The sequence below is a fragment of the Macaca nemestrina genome, chromosome 8 (genome assembly GCF_043159975.1).
Source record: "Macaca nemestrina isolate mMacNem1 chromosome 8, mMacNem.hap1, whole genome shotgun sequence".
Taxonomy (NCBI): Eukaryota; Metazoa; Chordata; class Mammalia; order Primates; family Cercopithecidae; genus Macaca; species Macaca nemestrina.
Window position 1 is genome coordinate 125,578,190 of NC_092132.1, and position 24,112 is coordinate 125,602,301.

Below are 24,112 nucleotides of genomic sequence, written 5' to 3' on the forward strand. Positions count from 1 at the left end.
AGGCCTCCCAAAATGCTGGGATTACAGGCGTGAGCCACCACGACCTGCCTGTGCACATTTTTTTTTTTTTTTTTGAGACAGGAGTCTCGCTCTGTTGCCCAGGCTGGAGTGCAATGGCACCATCTTGGCTTACTGCAACCTCCGCCCCACCTCCCGGGTTCAAGCAATTCTCCTGCCTCAGCCTCCCGAGTAGCTGGGACCACAGACACCCGCCACCATGCCCGGCTAATTTTTTTTTTTTTTAATTATTATACTTTGAGTTCTAGGGTACATGTGCATAACGTGCAGGTTTGTTACATACGTATACTTGTACCATGTTGGTATGCTGCACCCATCAACTCATCATTTACATCAGGTATAACTCCCAATGCAATCCCTCCCCCCTCCCCCCTCCCCATAATAGGCCCCGGTGTGTGATGTTCCCCTTCCCGAGTCCAAGTGTCTCATTGTTCAGTTCACCTATGAGTGAGAACATGCAGTGTTTGGTTTTCTGTTCTTGCGATAGTTTGCTGAGAATGATGGTTTCCAGCTGCATCCATGTCCCTACAAAGGACACAAACTCATCCTTTTTTATGGCTGCATAGTATTCCATGGTGTATATGTGCCACATTTTCTTAATCCAGTCTGTCACTGATGGACATTTGGGTTGATTCCAAGTCTTTGCTATTGTGAATAGTGCCGCAATAAACATACGTGTGCATGTGTCTTTATAGCAGCATGATTTATAATCCTTTGGGTATATACCCAGTAATGGGATGGCTGGGTCATATGGTACTTCTAGTTCTAGATCCTTGAGGAATCGCCATACTGTTTTCCATAATGGTTGAACTAGTTTACAATCCCACCAACAGTGTAAAAGTGTTCCTATTTCTCCACATCCTCTCCAGCACCTGTTGTTTCCTGACTTTTTAATGATTGCCCTTCTAACAGGTGTGAGATGGTATGTCATTGTGGTTTTGATTTGCATTTCTCTGATGGCCAGTGATGATAAGCATTTTTTCATGACACGTGTTTTCATGTGTCAAGATATGAATGTCTTCTTTTGAGAAATGTCTGTTCATATCCTTTGCCCACTTTTTGATGGGGTTGTTTGTTTTATTCTTGTAAATTTGTTTGAGTTCTTTGTAGGTTCTGGATATTAGCCCTTTGTCAGATGAGTAGATTGCAAAAATTTTCTCCCATTCTCTAGGTTGCCTGTTCACTCTGATGGTAGTTTCTTTTGCTGTGCAGAAGCTCTTTAGTTTAATTAGATCCCATTTGTCAAGTTTGGCTTTTGTTGCCGTTGCTTTTGGTGTTTTAGACATGAAGTCTGTATTTTTAGTAGAAACGGAGTTTCACAGTATTAGCCAGGATGGTCTCTATCTCCTGATCTCGTCATCCGCCCATGTCAGCCTCCCAGAGTGCTGGGATTAGAGGCGTGAGCCACCACGCCCAGCCCAACGTTTTTAAAGTATACTTTACTTAAAAACAAAACAAAACAAAACAAAACAAAAAAACAAAACAAAACAGTGAAGGCCAGGCACAGTGACTGACACCTGTAATCCCAGCACTTTGGGAGGCCAAGGCAGGAAGATCACTTGAGCCCACAAATTTGAGTCCAGCCTGGGTAACACAGTCAGACCCTGTCTCTACAGAACAAAATATATATGTATTTTTTTTTTTTTTAGCTGGATGTGGTGGCACGCACCTGTAGTCCCAGCTACTCAAGAGCCTGAGGTAGGAGGTCCACTTGAGCCCAGGAGGTCAAGGCTACAGTTAACCATGATCGCTCCACTGCACTCCAGACTGGGCAACAGAGTGAAACCCTAAGTCAGGAAAACAGAAACAGTGAAATGATTCCCTCCCACTCTTTCACTCCTTATCCTCCTTTCCAGGAGCAATCTCAGTTATCAGTTTGCTTTGTATTTTTCAAAGATATTCTGTGGATTTTCATGCATGTATATAGTTTTCATCCCTATTTTATTTTTGACAAAAATAGTGAGATATTATCCACATTGGTTTGGCATATCACTTTTTCTTTTTTAAGTTAGAGATGTGTCTTTAAGATTATTTCATATAAATATCTAGAACGACTTCATTTTATAAGACTGCATACCCATACCTAATGAACAGAATCTGCATTTAACAAGATCCTAGTTCTTTTGGTTTCAAGATACTTTTCTTCTGAATAATGAAATATTTTCAATACTGCTCTCAAATATTTTTAGAAAATATTTCTGACACACTTTTTATTTTCATTGCTTGTAGGAAGAATTTAGAATTGTGGGTATTTGCCTGAAAGATATCATTCCACCACCTATACTCTTCCCCAGCTATTTTAAAAATCATTCATGATTAAAGTTTAGGGCATGGTTTTTGTTGCTGATTTAAAACATAATTATGAAACTAGTGTCAATATATCTCAAAAATACATTCATATTGTTGCTAAAAGAAAAACCAGTTGCATAATGTTCTGTTGTTTAAATATACCATAATTTATCTAACAAAACTTCTATCAATGAACATTAATTGTTTCCAGTCTCTTGCAATTACAACTCATGTTTTACAGATTATCTCCTTTGTGAACCTCTTAGGAAGTACATCTATAGCATACATTTCTACTGGTGAAATTGATAGTTCAAAGGGCATATGCATTTTTTATTAAGGTTTATTGCAAAAATGCTCCCATAGAGATTTATCAAATTGCAGTTGCCAGTAGCATATCCTAATGCTTACCACTACAATGTAATGATCAAACTTGTTTTTTTCTCACTGAAAAGTGAAAAAATATTATATCATTATATTTTAAATTTGATTTTTCTCATGTATGCAATGTGGAGCATATTTTTATATATTTATAAAAGCATTTGTATTTCCGTTTCCTGCTCAGTTATCTTCCTCTTGATCTATTAATATTCCAGTAGTAAACTGTTTTACCTTATGTAGTTCTGGAGTATATTTTAATATCTTATAGTATTTGTTCCTGTTCATTGCCCTATGTCTCAGAATTTTCCAGGCTGCTCTCAGACATTTATTTTTTTGTATAAAACTTAGATTTTTACATTTCGTATAAATTTACAATTATTAGTTCCTGGCAAAATATTTTTTGTAATTTTATTGGGATCAGGTTGAATTTATAAAATTTAAGAAGAGAATTGACTAATTTATTTTACTATATCGTTGAGTCTAAGAATAAGACATCTTTTCCTTTATTTAAATCTTTTTTTAAATGTTTCTTTGTAGCATTTTAAAACCTTTTGTTAATATAGCTTTTAGATATTTCTTGTTAAATCTATATCTAAATACTTTATCTTTTTGATTGTTACTGAAACTGAAATCTTTTCCTGTGTGGTTTTCATGTAAGAAGGCTATTTATTTCTTGTGTTCACTACACAGGCCCCTTGTTGAATTTTAATTTTTAATGCCTTTTCCAGTTGATTCTCATGGGGTTTCCAGGTGCATAACTTTGCAGATTTTTTTTACACTTCATTTCTTTCTCTGATGTAATTGCAGTGGCTTACATGTACAGAATGATTTGGAATAGGAGTTTTGGTGGTAGGCATCTCTGTTTCTGATTAGAGTGGGCATACTGACTTTTGGCTTGAAATTTTTATATATTTCAATTTACATGCTATAGCTGGCTGCTTTCTTGGTCCATAATTTTCTAGTCATTAGTAAAGTGAGATTCTTTTACATAGCCTAACAGTAAGGTATTTTTCTAAAGAGAAAATATATTTGTGTTTTATTGTGTGTCCTAGGCAGTTAATTATATCTTGTAAGCCCTTTCCAGACTTTTGAGTAAACAATGGATTTTATAACTTAAAGTCTTAGGTGGTGCATAGCACTCATAGAAGTAATAGATTGCTACACATGATCCTAGCCAAAACACAGGGAAGAAATGAGTAATAGATTTCTATGACCTTAAAAGAAAATTGCAAGGTTTCCTTGGAAAACAGAACAGCCAGAAATAGTTTCTCTGTACTTGAGAGAGAGGCCTGATAAACCCAAGAAATGTAAACAATCAATCTGTTAAAATAAACACAATGGCCACTCACACACACCCCCACAAAAAAAAATCTCTGTAGAAACACAAAGGGGCTCAGAGCCGTAGGTGGTGGCTTATTTTTAAATGGTTTTTGATTGAAGCTATGTATCCAGTAGGAAGAAACTGTTGATGATTATGTTGATGACTGTGATAGTTACAGCTAACAGATAAGAGAAGCAATAACAAAAATCCATTGTTTGGCTATACGATTGAACAAATGTTATTAAATGTCTATCTCGTATAAAACATTCTCAGTGCTCTGAGATATAAAGATGAATAAGACATAGATCCTACCTATCAGTTACTATTGAACAAACTGTGTATATTCAATGTATGTGATTGAGAATATAACGTTTTGGTGATAGCCTTTGATACAGGCAGTAAGGACCTACCTATGTAAGATTAAGATTATGGAAGATTAATCTCATCAGGTAGGTAGCGGGAGGGAGAGCATCAGGAAGAATAGCTAATGGATGCTGGGCTTAATACCTAGGTGATGGGTTGATAGGTGCAGCAAACCACGATGGCACACATTTACTTATGTAACAAACCTTCACATCCTATATATGTACCCCTGAACTTAAAAGTTGAAGGAAAGAAAAAAAGATGAATTCCAATGGGAGAATCACAGTTCCCTAGAGAGGCAAAATCTGAACTGACCTTGAAAAGTACTTTGATAAATATGTTCAAGAAGGAGTGTTTTGTCTTATTCCAAGTAGAAGGAACAGTTAAAGTAAAAATAATTTGGAGAAGTTCCATTTCCCCAATAATGTATGTGTACAATTTATTTTGTATTTTTTGCTTTGTAGTGCTCTGTAGCAGTGTGTACAAAAATGGACTTATTTCCCCCGGTGACATCTTCCTATTTGGATAGTTCAGAATATCGACTACTGATGTGGTTGGATCTGTGTCTCCACGCAAATCTCATCTTGTAGCTCCCATAATCCCTGCGTGTTGTGGGAGGGACTGGTGGGAGATGGTTGAATCATGGGGGCGGGTCCTTCCCAAGCTGTTCTCATGATAGTGAATGTGTCTCACAAGATGTGATAGTTTTAAAAATGGGAGTCTCCCTGCACAAGCTCTCTCTTTGCCTGCTGCCATCCATGTAAGATGTGACTTGCTCCCCTCTGCATTACATAATGATTGTGAGGCTTCCTCAGCCACATGGAACTGTAAGTCCTCTTTCTTTTGTAAACTGCCCAGTCTCAGGTATGTCTTGATCAGCAGTGTGAAAATGGACTAATACAGCTACTCATGAAATTAGTTTCATTATATATGTTATTAACATCTGACAGATTTGTGTATTTGATGGCAACAATAGATCACTATAAGTGGGGGAGGGGCAGACCTAATAAGTGTATTGGAAGGGGAAGTTAGGCAAATTGAAGCAAAAGCATGGTGGGTTTTAACTACAAAGCTGAGTGGTTTGGACAGTAAAGAGTAAGGATTGTGGAGGTTTTCTGTTTTCCAGAAAAAGTTTCAAGGAAGTTTAAGAGTTTAAAGTGGCCAGGCGCAGTGACTCATGCCTGTAATCCCAGCACTTTGGGAAGCTGAGGCAGGCGGATCACGAGGTCAGGAGATCGAGACCATCCTGGCTAATACAGTGAAACCCCATCTCTACTAAAAAACAAAAAATACAAAAAATTAGCCAGGTGTGGTGGTGGGCGCCTGTAGTCCAGCTACTCGGGAGGCTGAGGCAGGAGAATGGCGTGAACCTGGGAGGTGGAGCTTGCAGTGAGCCAAGATCGCGCCACTGCACTCCAGCCTGAGCGGAAAAAAAAAAAGAGTTTAAAGTAAGAATTTGTAAACATGTAGAGCCTTTAATTTTTTCCCTTTGGAAATCTGGGACCAAGGAGTTAAAAGAGCTTTATTTCACACAATTAAGAAAAACTGGAATGTGAAATCAAAAAATATGACTTCATTGCAGTTACAGAAAATATTTAGGAAAGTGACATATAATCAAAACAAGAAGAATTAGGGAGCTTAGCAAATGCATCAAAGCAAATTCCAAGTCAGAATTACCTACATAGGAGAGAAAATATTTTTTAGCACTTTACAGAAGACCTCAGAAGCAGTAACAGAATTCACAAATACACCAGAGGGCAAAAGACATCCCAACAATCAGTGGGACCAGTTGATGATACAGTATGAGAAGAATGCCCAGATGTGAATAAGGAGGGAACAGAAACCTTAAAGAATTTCTTGACTTTCATCTCTGTTGAGGAAGAGATAGTGAGCAGGGGGTATCCTCTTCTTCCAGAACTGATAAATATGTATTCTCAGTCACATCAACATGTTGAGTATAGACAAATTACTAGAAAGTATGTTGCGGTCCACAGGGTGCTTGTTTGGTTTTAGGTATACTTTTCATTCAGTTCAGCTAGCATAAACTTCAAGCATACGTATAGCTTGATGAATTTTTACCTATATATGCATCCATGTATTCATGATCAAAATTAAGATCCAGAACATTTCCACCAACTTTGTTTCCTTCCCAGTCAATAACTTTCCCTCCAGTTAATCACTATTCTGACTTAAATCACTGCGTCTCCCATTTGCCTATTCTTGAACTTCATTTAAATGGAACTATACCTTATGTCTCATTTGTGTCTGACTTCTTTAATTCAACATTATGCTGACCTGAAAGTTTTAAAGGGTGAAATTGTTGAATATGTCACCTATCTGCAAATAGCAACTTGGTAGAGGACTGGCAAACTGCCTTTCATCTGTAAATTCATCCATAAATCCATTATGGAAAATCTATCCATAAAGATAAATTACCATCTTTATGTGGGGTTCTTCAGGAAACCTTAAGAAATTCAGCCTAGTAAAATCTATTTGTGTGCCTGGCAGGCTGCTGAGATTCAGTGGGAAACTGTCAGGCAATATAGTTGTTTTTCAAAAGAAATCAATCTGACTAAACTAAAGAGAGTTCTTTCAAGGAACTAAGTAAAAGAAAGCTTCTATTTTTTTAAACACATTTTTAGAAAACTTCTCAAAATAAAAATAACTATTACAGAATCAGTACGTATTGATGTAAGAAAAAATTTTCAGAATATATTTCTGAATCCTGAGAAGTATAAAGAAAATAATAAAAATCACCTGTAATCTCACCACCTCAAATAATCAGTCATTATGGTATACCTGCTATGATAGGTGTGTACAGTGATAACTTCTGTGTGAGTCACCCTAAAGCTGTACACCAGTTAGGATTAGATTCAGCTCTGAGTGACAGAAAGCCTAAAGTAATGGTGGCTTAAACAGGATAAATGTTTACATCTCTCTTGTGTAAATGATGTGCTGAGTTAAATAGTCCAGGGCTGTTGTGGCAGGTCCAGGCTCTCCTGATAGCTTGTAGCTCCACCATCTGTAATCCATGACTTCTTCTTTGTGATCCAATATGACTACCAGCTCAGGCCATTATATCCCTATTCTAACCAGTAGGAAGGAGGAAGGGACAAAGAAAGGCATGTCCTCTCCCTTTGATACTTTCTCAAAGTTGTGTACGCTACTTCTATTTATACCTTCCTGACCAGCATTTTCTTACATGGCTACATCTAGTTGCAGTCAAGTCTAGCAAATAGTTTTTGTTCCAGGTGGCCATAATTACAACTGAGACATGGATTCTAATTTAAATGGAGAAGAGACATATAGATAATGAGAGACAATGGTCATAAGCTTTTTCATTTGGAACATTTATATAGTTCATTTTAAATATGTTTACAGTATAACATTGTATGGACGTATTATGCTGTTGAACATTTTGGTTTTTATTCCCTACTGTCCTGCACAGTGCTGATGAAAACATATTGTTTATATTTTTTGCACCCATCTAGTTACTGTATTTGCTTATTGTAAATTCCTAAGTGGAATTTATTGTTCAAAGACTATACATGCACATTTTAAACTTTGATGCAATATTGCTCTTCAGGACTGCTTTAGTTTTTACCCATAGAATAAATAAGAGTTTCCATTTCCCCACACCCTCATCTTTAGCTTCTTTGCCAATGTATGGACTGGGCATTTTATCTCAGTATAGTTTTAAATTACACTTTTATTTCTTCTGGGTTTCTGCTTTGCATTTCTGTTACATCTTTGCATATGTTTTTTCACTCATTTGTATTTCATGAATTAACTGTGCTTTTTGCACATTTTTCTGTTGGAATCTTTGTCTTTTTCTTACTCATTTGTTAGTGCTCTTTATATATTAAGGGTATCAATTTTTTGTCTTGGTTTTATAAATACTATTTTCCCAGATAATCTTTTACTTTATTCAAAGTAGTTTTTCTCATAGAAAAGTCTTTAGTATAAGTAATCCAATCTATCAGTGTTTTCTCCCAGGATCATGGCTTTAGGATCATGCCTTAAAAGTTATTTCCTGGGTCAGGCATGATGGCTCACACCTGTAATCCCAGCATTTTGGAAGGCCAGGGTGGGCGGATCGCTTGAGCCCAGGAGTTCAGGACCAGCCTGGGCAACATAGTGAGACTTCCTCTCTACAAAAAAATACAAAAATTTGCCAGGCATAATGGCTTGCATCTGTAGTCCCAGCTACTCAGGAGGCTGAGGTGTGGGAGGATTGCTTGAGCCCAGAAGATTGAGACTGTGGTGAGCCATGATCACACCACTGCACTCCAGCCTGGGCAACAGAGTGAAACCCTGTCTCAAAAAAAAGTTATCTCCTACCCCAAAATTATATTAAATATTTCGCTAAAATTTTAGAATCTCCTTGCTTAGATTCCATAATAAAGATTTTCAAAGAAGTATTTTATCATGGACCAAGGTAAACTGAAAATCAAAACTTAACTAGTTCCTCCAGTAAGTATGGCTCTCCCTTCTGCCTAATCTATAGGATCAGCATACGTTAGTAAAGAAGCTACTGCTTCCGTTCTCTCCCAAAGTCTCTACCAAATGGTAGAGGCAAATGGAAGCTCTTTCCTTTGCTGACTCCTAATTTATTATGGTGTGACTAGTAAGAAGTTTTTCCATTGAAAAGCCTTTTCTCGGCCCTAGTACTTAGCCAGTCAGCCTGGTTTTTGTGCGTACATAAATGCATGCGAATAATCCAGCATGGAGTCAGTGATTAATAAATGTTCACTGTCTTTAAAAACTTACTCAATTTATCAAAAGCTGTTTGGCAATCCATTTCTTTGAAAAACTGAAGTGACTAAAGGCGTAAATTTCTCTCCACCCCCAACTCTTGATCCACCCAGCAGCATATTTGTTCAAAGATTGAAACTAGGCGTGCTCTCCTTCTTGCTGAAATGTATTATACCAGGCATCTTCCCCTAAATATAAAACACTTTTGTCTGCATTGAAAGTCTGTTAAGTTAGGGAACCCCTTCCTGATTGTCTTCACAATTGTGATCAGGAACTCCCTAGTATCCATGGTATTTCTGCTCCATGCTTTGTGATTGATTGTGATGTCCAGATTTGTCTAAACCTTGAAACTTGAACCATTGCATTTATATGTGGTTTGAAGAGAGAGAGAAAAAAAGCATATTTCTAACATGCTAGAATAAATTCTTAGCTTACTCTTGAATAATATTACACTAATAAGTCTCCTTTCTTGATGCTGATCCTCTAGCCATGTACAAGTTTTACCATTTCATTAACCATTTTTCTTGCCAGTTGTCATTGTTGCACATTTTCAGCAATTTGTATAAATTATATTGTCCTTAAAAACTTTGTTGCCAATAGAAACTTCTTTGGTAGTGACTATTCAAAAAAAAAAAAGAGAGAGAGAGAGAGAGAGAGAGAGAAAGGGGTTTTTCTGATTTCTTTTAAAAAAAAAAGAAAATTCTGGTTAATGTTTAAAAGTAGTAGTAGTCAAGGATACAGAAGTATCTAAGTAGAAAGTGAGAGTTCCAGTATGGTCAACCACTCTCCCCTGTGGTAACCACTTCAATCAGTTTGGTGTGTGTGCTTACAGTCTTTTATACATACATACATATATACATATATATAACAAACAGAGTCACATATATAGTTCCATGAACTTTTTTTCATCAACTATAATTACTTTTTAACGTGTATTAAGTGCTGGTTCCAGATAGCCAACAATGTTGGTTCCAAAGGCAGCCCCTACCTGTTTTCCTTCCCTTACCCTTAATGGTTTACTATCAACATTTCCACCCTTCCTGTGCTTCTGTTGCGGAAGTTTTGCTTTTTATGACCACCCTCTGCTGCTTGTCTCGTTTTCATGGAAAGCCAAGGATGAGCGTGAGGGAGCAGCCCTAAGTGGCAGTTACTCAGCTGTGTGTGATATCTAGCCACTCTTCAACCAGAAAGTGGCTTTTCTGTGTTCGCCATGCATGCTACAGATTTTCTGCACAAGTGGAAAATTATCCTTCTCTTTTATCCAGCTGTGTAGTCACTTTGACAGTGAGTATGATTGGCACATTTAACAGCTCTCCTGCGAGATGGAATCAAGACACAAAGTGGAAGAAAGTGAAAGATTACCAAATAAAATTGAAATGTATTTATAGAACTCTGATTATTGGAGGGCCTGGCCCAAAATTCCTAGCAGGGGTAATTTGCCTCCAAATTAGGCAAATTTGCCTCAGTGGAAGCTAGCATCTCAGAATGGGGTAATACAAGGTAGAGACGCTCCCTGTCCCTCTGGGAACCTTATATGCCCTGTTAGGCCATGGAGTGTCTCCTAGTAAGCTGCATTTACTGATGGCAGTGAATGTTAATACTCGGATGTGTTGGAGAAGAGAAAAGTTTACAAGCTCTGGAAGAACAGGGTTCCTTGTTTCTAAAAGAAATATTTAGGCTGGGCATGGTGGCTCACGCCTGTAATCCCAGCACTTTGGGAGGCCAAGGCTGGTGGATCACTCGCTGGAGCCCAGAAGTTCAACAGCAGCCTGGGCAACATGGCAAAACCCCATCTCTATTTTAAACTTTAAAAAGAAAATAATAAAAGATTTTTTTAAAAGGAAGCATTTAGACTAGATGATCTTGAAATTAGTTCCAGCTTGTGCATTGTATAGTTTTTTACATTTTCAGAAAGTCAATTTTTTTTTTTTTTTTTTTTTTGAGACAGAAGCCTCATTCTGTAGTCCAGGATGAAGTGCAATGGTGTGATCTCGGCTCACTGCAACCTCCACTGCCTCAAGCTATTCTCCTGCCTCAGCCTCCCAAGTAGCTGGGATTAAAGGCACGTGCCACCACGCCCAGCTAATTTTTGTATTTTTAGTATAGACGGGGTTTTACCATGTTGGCCAGGCTGGTCTTGAACTCCTGGCCTCAGGTGATCCTCCCACCTCGGCCTCCCAAAGTGCTGGGATTACAGCCATGAGCCACCGCATCCGGCCCAGAAAGTCAATTGTAAAGAGTACAATGTCACAAACATGTGTTGGTGACAGGTTATATAAAAGAGGAGTTTTGATTGACCCAGTGAAATGGTGGAATAATGAGAAACAACATTTGTGTGTTAAAAGAAAGCTTAAAATAATCTAGTTAAATCTCCTCATTTGTCAGATAAAGATATTTGAGACCCACAGAATTTAGGGATTCATTCAGGCTAATATCAATGTATCAGCAAAGTTAGAACTAATACTTTATGCTGACATCAAATGAGATATTAGATGATGTGATACATGGGTTGGTTAAATAGAAAATGGAAAAAATTGGTGATGTCATTTACAACTTATTTCATTAACACTATTGCCTATTTAAAAAAAAAAAACAGTTTCTTTATGACTGTGCAGTTCTCTCAAGCAAGAGTAAGAGCTATTGGCATCAATTCAGCCTAGAAGTTATAGGTTACAGTATAGATAATTAAAGGCAGTCTCAGCAGCAAAACTACTTTACAGTAAGAGAATCTTCTCACTCTTTTTGAATGGAAAGGAAACCAACGAAAGAAAATTACTGCTTATAATGGATTGCAGGGCAATTTAATAATTTAATTTACTTGGGACCTTTGCTTTATTGCATCAGTCAGCTAACTAATTCTCTTTGTTCAGAACCAGATTATAAACTCATCTGCATTCTTACCAATTCAAAATAAGGCCTTTTAGGGTATACCATCTCTGCAAAAAATAATAATTCTTTAGGTCTCTGACAATGCCTTTCATACTGTGTAACACGGTGTGTATGCTATGTTGGCTAACTGTACTGATTCCAGAGCTCACTGTCCAGGTTCAAGTCCTGGCACATTTTCTTAGAACATTGAGATCATGTGAAAGTTTTATACTTTCTGTGCCTCATTTCTTTCATCTGTAAAATGAGAAAATAATTCCTACTTCATGGCATTCTTGGGAGGATTGTAAGAGTTAAAATATAAAGTTCTTACAGAGTAGTACCTGATACCTAATAAACACCATAGCATAATAACTATGCATATTGTAATTACTTTAAACAAGATTCGGGAAAAGAACATAGATGATGTTTTAGACTATGGTTCTTTTTGCAAAAAAAAAAAAACAGACTTGTTACCCAAAGTCAGTTCACTAAAATTCAATTTGTCCTATGACCAAATTGCCAAATTTACTAATTTGCCAATTTTTTTTAATGAAGTTCACAGTATTTCATACTGCTTTTAAAGATTTTTGTGAGATTATGTTGGCTGGCTGTCATTTTGTTTGTATAGCCTTTTTTTTTTTTTTTTTTTTTTTTTTTAATCTCGGCTCACTGCAACCTCCGCCTCACAGGTTCAAGTGACTCTCCTGTCTCAGCCTCCCGAGTAGCTGGGATTACAGGTGCTCGCCACCATGCCCAGCTAGTTTTTTTTGTTTTTGTTTTTTTTGTAGACAGAGTCTTACTCTGTCACCCAGGCTGGAGTGCAGTGGTGCGATCTCCACTTACTGCAAACTCTGCCCTCTGGGTTCAAGCAATTCTTCTGCCTCAGCCTCCCAAGTAACTGGGATTAGAGGCGCATGCCACGACGCCCAGCTAATTTGTGTTTTTTTAGTTGAGACAGGGTTTCACCATGTTGGCCAGGCTGGCTGGTCTTGAACTCCTCCTGACCTCAAGTGATCCACCCGCCTTGGCCTCCCAAAATGCTTCGATTACAGGCATGAGCCACCGCTCCTGGCCTGATGTCTTATATTTTAGTAGAGATGGGGTTTCACCATGTTGCCCAGGTTGGTCTCCAGTTCCTGAGCTCAGGGAGTCCACCCACCTCGGCCTCCCAAAGTGCTAGGATTACAGGCGTGAGCCACCGCGCCCAGCTGGAAAGCAGATTGTTTCTTTTTCTTTTTTCTTTTCTTTTTTTTTTTTCTTTTTTTTTTTTTTTTTTGACAGAGTTTAGCTCTGTCGCCCAGGCTGGAGTGCAGTGGCAGGATCTTGGCTCACTGCAAGCTCCGCCTCCCAGGTTCACAACCAGTCTCCTGCCTCAGCCTCCCGAGTAGCCGGGACTACAGGCAACCGCCACCACGCCCGGTTAATTTTTTGTATTTTTAGTAGAGATGGAGTATTACTGTGTTAGCCAGGATGGTCTCGATCTCCTGACCTCGTGATCCGCCCGCCTCGGCCTCCGAAAGTGCTGGGATTACAGGCGTGAGCCACCGCACCCAGCCAGCAGATTTTTGAAGTATTAGATTTGCTGAAACCTTAGCATAATATGATTTAATCTTGTTAGTAATAAATGTGACATTCAAAATGCATATTTCAAGATTGATAATCAAGAAACTCCCAAGGACTATATACATCAGTGAAGGGAGTACTAGAAAAATTTCATTTGTTTGCTCCTGGGGTCTATAAGGAAGCTCGTCTCTGCAAGGAGCTTGGGCCAGTGTTTTGAGAGTGTTGAGAGTCTGATGTGTATGCTCCGCTTACAGTACAGATATTTAAGTTGAGAAATCAACATAAAATGGTCTCAAAATGGTGACATTTATTGGGGACCTGCCTCAACCCATTCCTCATAGAGTTCCCACAGAATTCCCACAAAGCCCTACCAAAAATGAGCTCACCATGCAAACTGTTCAAGGATCTGAAATCCACCATGAGTAAGGATGAGTAGACATAATAAGACTACCAAGAACTTCAGAAAATCGTGTAACATGGAGACTCTGTAATATGTGAAAGTGATTTAAAGGCATGTATGAAAGAATCCAAACCTTTGAAAATAATAAGATGCTGTTTTTAATAAGGAAAGAGGACTTACTAGATTTCAGAAACATAGTCACTGGGAAGAAAATTTCAGTATTTAACCCATTGGTTAAATAGCAGATTTGACACCACTAAAGAAAGAATTAGCAAAATGTAAGATAAATCTGAAGAAAATACCCAGCATGCACTATACATAGCAAAAAAAAAAAAAAAAAATTGAAAGGATAAACAGGGAAGGGGTAGTAAAATGAAACATTACCACATGTATTTAATAGGCATTCCAGAAGTAGAAACTAGAAAGAATGGAGAGAGGCCATATTCAAAGTGATCATGGCTGACAGTATTTTTCACAGTTGTGAAAGACGAGTTCTTATGTGTTAGAAGCGTAAACCAAAAGGAAAGTAAGTTATACCTCACACCTGTGTTTGAAAAATCAGAGCACCAACAACAAAGAGAATATTTTAATAGCAGCTTAAAACAGCTAGACTGGCAGCAGGTTTCTCCCCTTGAAATCTTTGGAATTCTGTCAAATTTCACTTCATGTATTTTGAGGCTATATTGCTTGTGCATAAGGGTCACAGTTATTATATATTACCAGTGAACTGTTTATTATTATATAATAATCTTTGTCTTAAAATCTATTTCCAGGTTTTTAAAATTTTACTAATTTTTTTTAGAAATGGGATCTAGCTCTGTTGCCCAGGCTGGAGTGCAGTGGCATGATCATAGCACACTGTAGCCTTCAACTCCAGGGTGTGAGCAATCCTCTTGCCTCAACCTCCCAAGTAGCTGGGCTATTTCTAAGTAGGTTTCTAGGTTTATTTCTAAATAGATACATCCCCCTTTTTTTTTTCACTTGATGAATCATTGTCTAATGAGGTTTTTTTAAAATAAAATTTTATATATGCACAGTTAAAAATGAATCAAATAGTTTTACAAACTGGAAAAACTCTCAGTCCCCAGTTCCCAAATGTAAGAGATAACTTTTTTGGCTCTGCTAGTTACCATTATATTTTTCAATAGTATGATTATACTGTTATTTCTTGATTTTTAAGTTTTAGTTATTATGATTTTTTGTTTTTATTTTTTCTTCTGATTCGCTCAGATTTTTTTTTTTTTTTTTTTTTTTTTTTTTTACTATGAAAACTGACCACAAGTTGAAGCTTTGTTTTGTTTTGTTTTGTTTTTTTGAGACAAAGTCTCGCTGTGTCTCTGAGGAGGGAGTGCAGTTGTGCCATCTCAGCTCACTCACTGCAACCTCCATCTCCTGGGTTTAAGCTGCTATTCTGCCTCAGCCTCCCGAGTAGCTGGGATTACAGGTGCACACCACCATGACGGGCTAGTCACTCAAGTGATCCACCCGCCTCAACCTCCCAAAATGTTGGGATTACAGGTGTGAGCCCCACATCTGGCCAAGTTGAAGCTTTGATGTTTTATAACTGAGATATGTACAACAGGATTCCCTATCTCGTTCTAAAGCACATGAAGACAAATGACAAATTTCTTGCACTATATGAAAGGAATTTCAAAGTAAAAAGAAGTTAGCGTAATAATATACTGCACTGTTCAGTCCCATCATTAAAGCACTGTGTTTTTATTTATTTCTCATTGTTGCTGTTTTTCTCAGTGGTATGTAAATAAAAGATGTGTTTTCATCACATTTTAGAGTCAATGAATTATTTGACTTTTAAAATAGTTATTATTTAACAATATTTTAACCAATTTATTTGCTCACCAATCCTTCTTGTATCGTATGTCTTCTGAGTTCAACTCCCTTCTTCCTGAAATATAACCTTGAATATACCTCCTTCAGTGATGGTGTTGAAATAATGAATTCTTACTTACTATTGGTCTGAAAATTTCTTAACTTTACTTCTCGACAATGATGGTGTTGGAATTGTGGGGTAGCAAATTACCTTAAAACCCCAAAGATACTACTCCAGTTGTCTTCTGGCATCTGTTGTGTGCCACCACACCTGGCTATTTTTTTTTTTTTTTTTTTTTTTTTTTTTGTACAGACAGGGTCTCACTGTGTTTCCCAGACTGGCCTCAAACTCCTGGCCTTAAGTTATCCTGCCCTGACCTCCCAGTGTGCTGGGATTATAGGTATGAGCTACCATGCCTGCCCATAATAAAAGCTTTTTAATGAAAATAACAGAATGAGAAATATATACATTAAGTATAACTGATAAAATTTTTATTCAAAAAATATAATGTTTATCTTAGCCACATGTAACTTTCAAAACCAGTTCACTTATTCTGTGAAAAAAAGGCACACGGGGAAATACAGATAGTATAGTAGTCCCTCCATACCCACAGTAGATAGCATCTAATACAATATAATTGCTGTGCAAATAGTTGTACATTGCTTTTTGTTTGTTTGTTTGTTTGTTTGTTTTTTGAGACAGGGTTTTGCTCTGTTGCCCAGGCTGGAGTGCAGTGGCATGATCTCAGCTCACTACAACCTCTGCCTCCTGGGTTCAAGTGATCCTCCTGCCTCAGGCTCCCAAGTAGCTGGGATTACAGGCACTCACCACCACGCCCAGCTAATTTTTGTATCTTTAGTAGAGACGAGGTTTCACCGTATTGGTCAGGCTGGTCTCAAACTCCTGACCTCAGGTGATCTTCCCGCCTTGGCCTCCCAAAGTGCTGGGATTACAAGCATGAGCCACCATGCCCAGGCTGCATTTTAAAATTTATATAACTTTTGCTGCGTTGTTATATTTTATTATTTGTAGTTTTTTCTTTTCAGATATTGTTCCATTTGTAGTTGGTTGAATCTGTGGATGCAGAAGCCATGGATATGGAGAGCCAACTATAGATTGTAATCACAGAAAAACCTGTAGCTTTTTAATTAAGTAGAAATAAAGTGAACATGAAAGCATTGCTATGTGCTTGTTAAGCTGGAAAAAAATAAAGTTTATTCTGTACTTACTAGTGGATCTATCTTCCTGAAGAGCAGACTAGCAAAATGGGAACTATTTATAAAATTGTTCATTCATTTCACCTAGTCTTAGGGGATGCATATATAATGTTAGTGAATGCCGCTGCAGAATATAAATTACTCCATCCAAACTTACATGACCTCTTCAGCCCCTTAATGATTTTGTAACTAATAGCAACTAAAAGCACTTACTGTTTACCAGGTAGCGTATCCATTCATTTAGTCCTCCCATCAACTCTGCTACAGGGATAGGTTCTATTACTGCACCTTACAGTCCAAAGTTAAGTAACTTCCCCAAATCACACATTAACACTGAGTGCAGTCAAGATTTGAGCCCAGGCAGTCTTAACTTCAAATTCCCTACTTTATATCATTGCACCAAACTGCCTCTCAGAACTAAAGCCACTTATCACATAGTTAACTTTCCTTGGTTAGGGTCATTTCATTACCCCTACATGGCTACTACTAGGGTGATAACTGCATTTCAGTACAGATTCTACATGGTTTTGAATATAATGCTCATGGGTTTGAGCAGTGAAACAGATCTTCTGATATATTACCAATGACATTGTAAATAAGTACAGTCCTTTTTGGAAAGCATTTTGGCAGCAGATTGAAAGTGCTGTAAAATCCTCATCTTTTTTGACCCAGTTAGTACCACTTCTGGGAATCATCTTAAAAAATAGTCCAGTGTGGAAAAAGACTTATGCACTAAAGTAATCACCACAGCCATGCTTGTGATAGTAGAGTGACAGGAAACAACCCTCAATGTTCAACAATAAGGGAATGAATGACCAGACAAACCATGGTATATTTACTTAGGCCAATAAAAATGAAGTGTGATGTAACATGAGGAAAACATAGTCATCCAGAGTTGAAGCAGCACCCAAAGCAGTATGAATACTAAAATTACAGCTTTTACAAATATGAAAAAAGATGAAATACAAAAATGATCAGATTGGTGCGATTGTAGATAATTTTATTTCCATAATTACTTACTGGTTTTGAGCCTTAGTCTCATAACCCTCAGTAGACGATACGCTGCTTGATGACAGAGGCAGAAAACTGGAATTGCCCAAAGAGCATCGCTAGAGGCCACAAGGTCTGGGCCCTTTGCAAGCGCCTCCTGTACAAGTGTGCGAACCTCAGGCAAGCCACTCTGTGCTCCTGTGCACTCAGTTGACCCATGATGAGCAGTGCAGTTTGGGAAGCATGAGTGGGATCTTTGGAGTCAGAGAGACCTCGCTGTGTGTCCAGCTCTTCCCAGGAAAGCTGCTGAAACTTGGTAGAGCTCAACCTTCTCATCCATACAAATAAGGCGAATGAGCTTGGGGCCTGGCACCTTTCATCAGTGCTCTAAAAATGTTTGTTCCGTTTGGTGGTAGCTGTTAGAAAGCGTTCCTCACTTTTCTTTGGCCTTTGGCCTTTAACAACAGTAACAAATGTAAAGTCGTTCAGCGAACTTCCTTTGCTGAAATATTTTGAGCATCAGCTTTTAAAAATTGTACATATTCTTCTGTTTTCTGGTGTACCTTATCCTCCATGATTTAGAGTTAAGGAGGAAGATAAAAATTTTGTCATTCAACGTGGCTGGCTAAATTTTCTGTTTTGTTTTAATCACATTTTTTTTTTTCTGATTATAAAAATGTAGTAAAAGCTCATTGCTGAACTTTTGGAAAATAGAGGAAGACGAAAGAAGAAAATTGGACAATAATCTTCCCACTCAGAAATAAGTGTTATATGCATTTCATTTTATTTTCTTCCATGCTTTTCTGAATATCTGATTTTTTCTTATTTTTGAAAGGAAAAATATAGGAAAGCTTTTCCTGGAACATTAGCTATATTTGGAGCAAGTTTAACATGATGCTTTGTGTTCATTTTGAGATAGTTTATCTTTAACAAATAGTTTTTAGATGGGGATAAAGACCGAGTAGCAATAGGGAACCAGATGGAGGGTAGAGATAGGAATATCTCTGTCTTAGACAATTAGGAGGAACAAATTTTCTGTAATTCTGATACCTATCAAAGAAGGAACTTATGTAAAATGTAATTACCAAAATCATGGATCCTAGACTTCTTCAGGACAATTGCAATTTTAAATACTTTGTATTGTTTTCATTGTAAGTGCCCTGCATCTTTTCAAACCATGACTTGTGAATTTTTGTTTGGTAAAATGTAATCATCATACATAAACTTGGAATGAAGAAGCAGCTTGCAAAATACAACTTCTTGGCTCTTGGCCTTACCATTTTTAGAACATGCAGTTTTCAAAAATTATCAGTTCCTGTAATGTCCTCTGGAAAAAGTCATCCACTACAAAGATAGAACCAACAGAGCAACAAATACCTGGAAAGACTTAGCCTAAGTGACTGTAGCCATATGGGGCTGGGCATTGATGGAGCTTCACTCCCACTCGTGCTGTCCTTGTGCTTAAATCAGGAGAGGGCTGGGTGCCATGGCTCACGCCTATAATCCCAGCACTTTGGGAGGCCGAGGAGGCAGGCGGATCACTTGAGATTAGGAGTTCGTGACCAACCTGGCCAACATGATGAAACCCCATCTCTACTAAAAATACAAAACAATTAGCCAGGCATGGGGGCAGACACCTGTAATCCCAGCTATTTGGGAGGCTGAGGCAGGAGAATCGCTTGAACCAGGGAGGTGGAGGTTGCAGTGAGCCAAGATCGCACCACTGCACTCCAGCCTAGGCAACAGAGTGAGACTCTGTCCCAAGGGGAAAAAAATAGAGAGAATGGACTTGCTAGTGGATTTAACACACTGTTCCCTTCGTTTTCTGGGCTTTGTTGCTCAAGGGAGGGCTTTAAAAGTTGGGGAAAGGGTCTTCCTCCATTTCTTTTCTTCAGAGCAGCAATGGAATTATTAAAAGTGGCAGAGCGTGTCCCATATAGATAATTTTCAGTGTGGCAGATCTGTTACTGCCACAACATTGAGGAGAACATGAGAAATGTTTTGGGTCAATGTGTTGTGCTCACTCTCCTTTGAAGACACCATTGTGGCTTGTGCCCCTTTGACTTCTGAGCTCTGCCGCCACAGGCAAAAGACTCCTACTTGTCTGGAAGTAGGTTCCCACACTCCTGCTTAGCGTCTGCACATCAGGGAAGTCATTGTCCTTTTGAGTCATTTCTTCTGACAAGACTGAGCATAAACCTTTACTCATGCTTGTTAGTTAACCTTTCTAACCAGTTCCTCTTTGAGCAAGGTCACTTATTTACAAGGGGAGAAAACCAAACCTAGAGCACAGTTTGAGTATCTAGCTTAGAGTTGCATTGACATCCACAGCTTTAGACAGTACTTCCATACAAAGGGGAAGATGATAATTCGCCAGTGTCTTGTGAGAACAGAATGAATAACTATAGCCTTGAAACCTTCTGTTTTGAATAACTGTGGCCCATCTAAAACCAGGCTTGCTTGGCACCCTGTGAAAAAACAGACGGGCGTGATCTGAGACTTGAGTATTTTGAACAGCTGGGGAAACTAGTCCCCAAGCAGTAAAAGGGAGGAAACCACATAGAAAGTTAGCTGAACTTAACATTCTGGTCTTATGAGAGAAGATCGTCAGTGTTACTTAATTCATTTTACTTTGTAGGATTCTTCTGTAATTGATTACTGATCAAAGTGATTTAATTTTTTTCAGTATTGCCTGTCAGGGCACCCAACCTTACCATGCAATGTGCTCAAATTCAAATCAACCACCATTATGTTGGACTGTGGACTGGACATGACCTCTACCCTCAATTTCCTTCCTTTGCCACTTGTTCAAAGGTATGTGCTGGTGCAGCCAAAGAAAAAATGAGCTTTAAGTTTGCTGAAAAATGATACCATTAGTATGAATGTTACTAGTACCTAGTGTATTGTCGTAAGTTTGCTTTGTTCCCTTAAAAATGTTCTTTATCAAAATAATTTCCTTTGGCTGAGTTGATGGAAAGTGTTCTATTGATTTATTGATTGGCTTCTTTATTATAACTTCTTTTGAGCTTCTGTAAAATGTTCCTGCATCTGCTCAGTACAACTGAAGTCATGTATATTTCATCTTTCATCACATAAGAGCTGGTAAATGGTCAACTGATGAGCCCAAGAATTGAATTTTAGAATTATTTAACAGCCTTTGCAGAGACTTAACAGCATGGAATCTGACATTTCTTTTCGATAGGCTTCTGTGCATTATTTTCATACCAAGTCAACCTTAGATTTAGAACCACATATGTAGCCCAAGTTCATATCTTAAATGAGACAGATTGCCTCAGGCCTACAATAGCACTGTTTATGCTTAACTGAGACTTTGCCTTAGGAAATTGGTTTCCCAGCATACTACTATTTAGAAACAGTTTATAAAAGATGTGACTACCTTGTAGAAGCAAATATACTTACAGTAGCAAAAAGTGACACCACATACAAGATAGGATATGGAAAAGCTATCTAAAGCAGATTTAAGAGCTCAAAAGCATAGCAAGCTGGGTAAGCTTTCTAGTTTATCTCAGTCATTCCTGAAGATATCACTGAGTACAATGATTATTCACAGCGATAACCTGATGAACCATCTAAAATTTTCATCAACTATTGATTTTTCTGAGATAAGGGGTACAGTAAGGTGGTGTGAGGATAAGGTCAGAGATAATTCCAGATTACATTTTATGCAAAGCTGATGGAATTCAGTTATAATTACACCCAGCATTTAGAAATACATGTGCCACCCACAGGCCAGGCGCAGTGGCTTAGGCTTATAATCCCAGCACCTTGGGAGGCTGAGGCAGGTGGATCACCTGAGATCAGGAGTTTGAGGCCAGTCTGGCCCACACGGTGAAACCCTATCTCTACTAAAAATACAGGAAAAAAAAAATTAGCTGGACATGGTGGTGGCTGCCTGTAATCCCAGCTACTTGGGAAGCTGAGGCAAGGAGAATCACTTGAACCTGGGAGGTGGAGGTTGCAGTGAGCCGAGATCGTGCCACTGCACTCTGACCTGGGCAACAGATACTCCATCTCAAAAACAAGAAAAAGAAAAAAAGAAGTACATGTACCACCCACAGATATTGCCTAAAAACTGGGTTGGGAGGAGCTTAATTACATGACAATTGGTTATTTCCTAATAAAATAGCCTGATATTATTGTCTTTTTCCCCCAAAGAGCAAAATGTTTGTTTTTTGATGTTTATTAAAAATCTGCACTGTTCTGGACCAGAGGATTTAGAGATGAACAGAACAACCTACTTTCTCTCATGAAACTTACAGTCCATCAGGGAGAAAGATATCACACAGATGAATATTTAATTACACCTGTGATTAGAAAACAAGTATATATATTTAGGATAATTACTTAAAAAATGAAGTCTAAGATACCATGAGAGATTCCAAAAGGGAGCCCAACCTGCTCTGTGGGGTCATGAATTTCCTGGGTGATGAGAACTGGATGAGATCTCTCTTCCACTTCCCATTCTTTCACTCTCAGAGGGAAGTTCTACTAGCAGAATGGTTAGCTGTCCATACGGTTTCTTACAAAAGGTGTCTCCTTTTGCTCAGACCAGGGCACAGTTGCCTAAAGTGGTATTCCTGACCCTGTCTGTCCGCTCAGTTGCTTTATTTGTCTTCGTAGCATTTATTATATTATGAGTACATATTTATTGATTGTCTTTCTTCTCCACTACATGTAAGTTTCATAAAGGCAGGGAATTTGATTCTCCATTGTATCCCCACTGCCTAGAACTATTCTTGGCATGTGGTAGCTACTCAGTAAGTATTTGTTGTATGAATGAGTTGCTTTATCTTCTCTGGATTCCATCCTAATCACTTTTTCAGAGTCCTTTTACTATTACATTTAACTAATTAATTAAATTATTATTTTATATCTGCTTGGACTTTTCCATGTTGATTGTCATTTAATTATAATCATTCACATTTAACTTAAAATTTAAAAAACAATTTTAATTTCTCTCAACTCGTTTTTCCCCTTCAGCATTTCTAAACCCTGTCCAGGCTTCACTCTGCCCACACCACTCCACTAGAACCTCTCAGGTCCCACATGACTTCATGTCATTGGACGTGATGGGCATTTGTCAGTCCTCATCTTATTTGACCATTCAGTAGCAGTGACCTCCATGATAATGCATTCCTGGTTTTCCTCTTACCTCTGTGACCCTTCTTTCTCTGTATACTTTGGAGATGTGTTTTCCTGTAATTGGCCATCATATATTGACATTCTTCAGTATTAATTGCTTGGCCATCATATTCTCCATCAAGGGCATTTAATAAATGCTTAGCACTATTCATAATAGCAAAGACATGGAAGCAACTTAACTGTCTCTCGGCAGTGGAGTGGATAAAGAAAATGTGGTACATATACACCACGGAATACTACACAGCCATAAAAAAAGAATGAAATCATGCCCTTTGCAGTGACATAGATGCAACTGAAGGCCATTATTCTTGGTGAATTAACACAAGAGTAGAAAGCAAATACTGGGTTGTTGGCGCCAAGATGGTGGAATAGGAACAGCTCTAGCCTCCAGCTCCCAGCATGAGTGACACAGAAGATGGGTGATTTCTGCATTTCTAACTGAGGTACCGGGTTCATCTCACTGGGGCGTGTCGGACAGTAGGTGCAGGACAGTGGGTGCAGCCCAGAGAGTGAGAGCCAAAGCAGTGCAAGGCATTGCCTCACCCGAGAAGCACGAGGGGGAAGGGAATTCCTTTTCCTAGCCAAGGGAAACCGTGACACACAACACCTGGAAAATCAGGACACTCCCACCCTAATACTGTGCTTTACCAAAGGTCTTAGCAAACGGCACACTAGGAGATTATCTCCCGTGCCTGGTTCGAGGGGTCCCACACCCACAGAGCCTCCCTCATTGCTAGCACAGCAGTCTGAGATCTAACTGCAGGGTGGCAGCGAGACGGGGGGAGGGGTGCCCGCCATTGCTGAGGCTTCAGTAGGTAAACAAAGAGGCCAGGAAGCTTGAACTGGGTGGAGCCCACCACAGCTCAAGGAGGCCTGCCTGCCTCTGTAGACTCCACCTCTGGGGACAAGGCGTAGCTAAACAAAAAGCAGCAGAAATGTCTACAGATATAAATGTC

General features: G+C 38.5%; 1 protein-coding gene across 2 annotated transcripts in view; it reads left to right on the top strand.

The window, feature by feature from the left end:
- The window catches only part of LOC105481987 (integrator complex subunit 9), a 126,955-nt gene that overhangs the window by 10,912 nt on the left and 91,931 nt on the right, over nt 1-24,112 (top strand). For both annotated transcript variants that reach the window (XM_011741786.3, XM_071068447.1), the window contains exon 2: nt 20,680-20,807. In XM_011741786.3, coding sequence (XP_011740088.1) covers nt 20,680-20,807 — 128 coding nt within the window. The remainder of the gene's footprint in view (nt 1-20,679; nt 20,808-24,112) is intronic.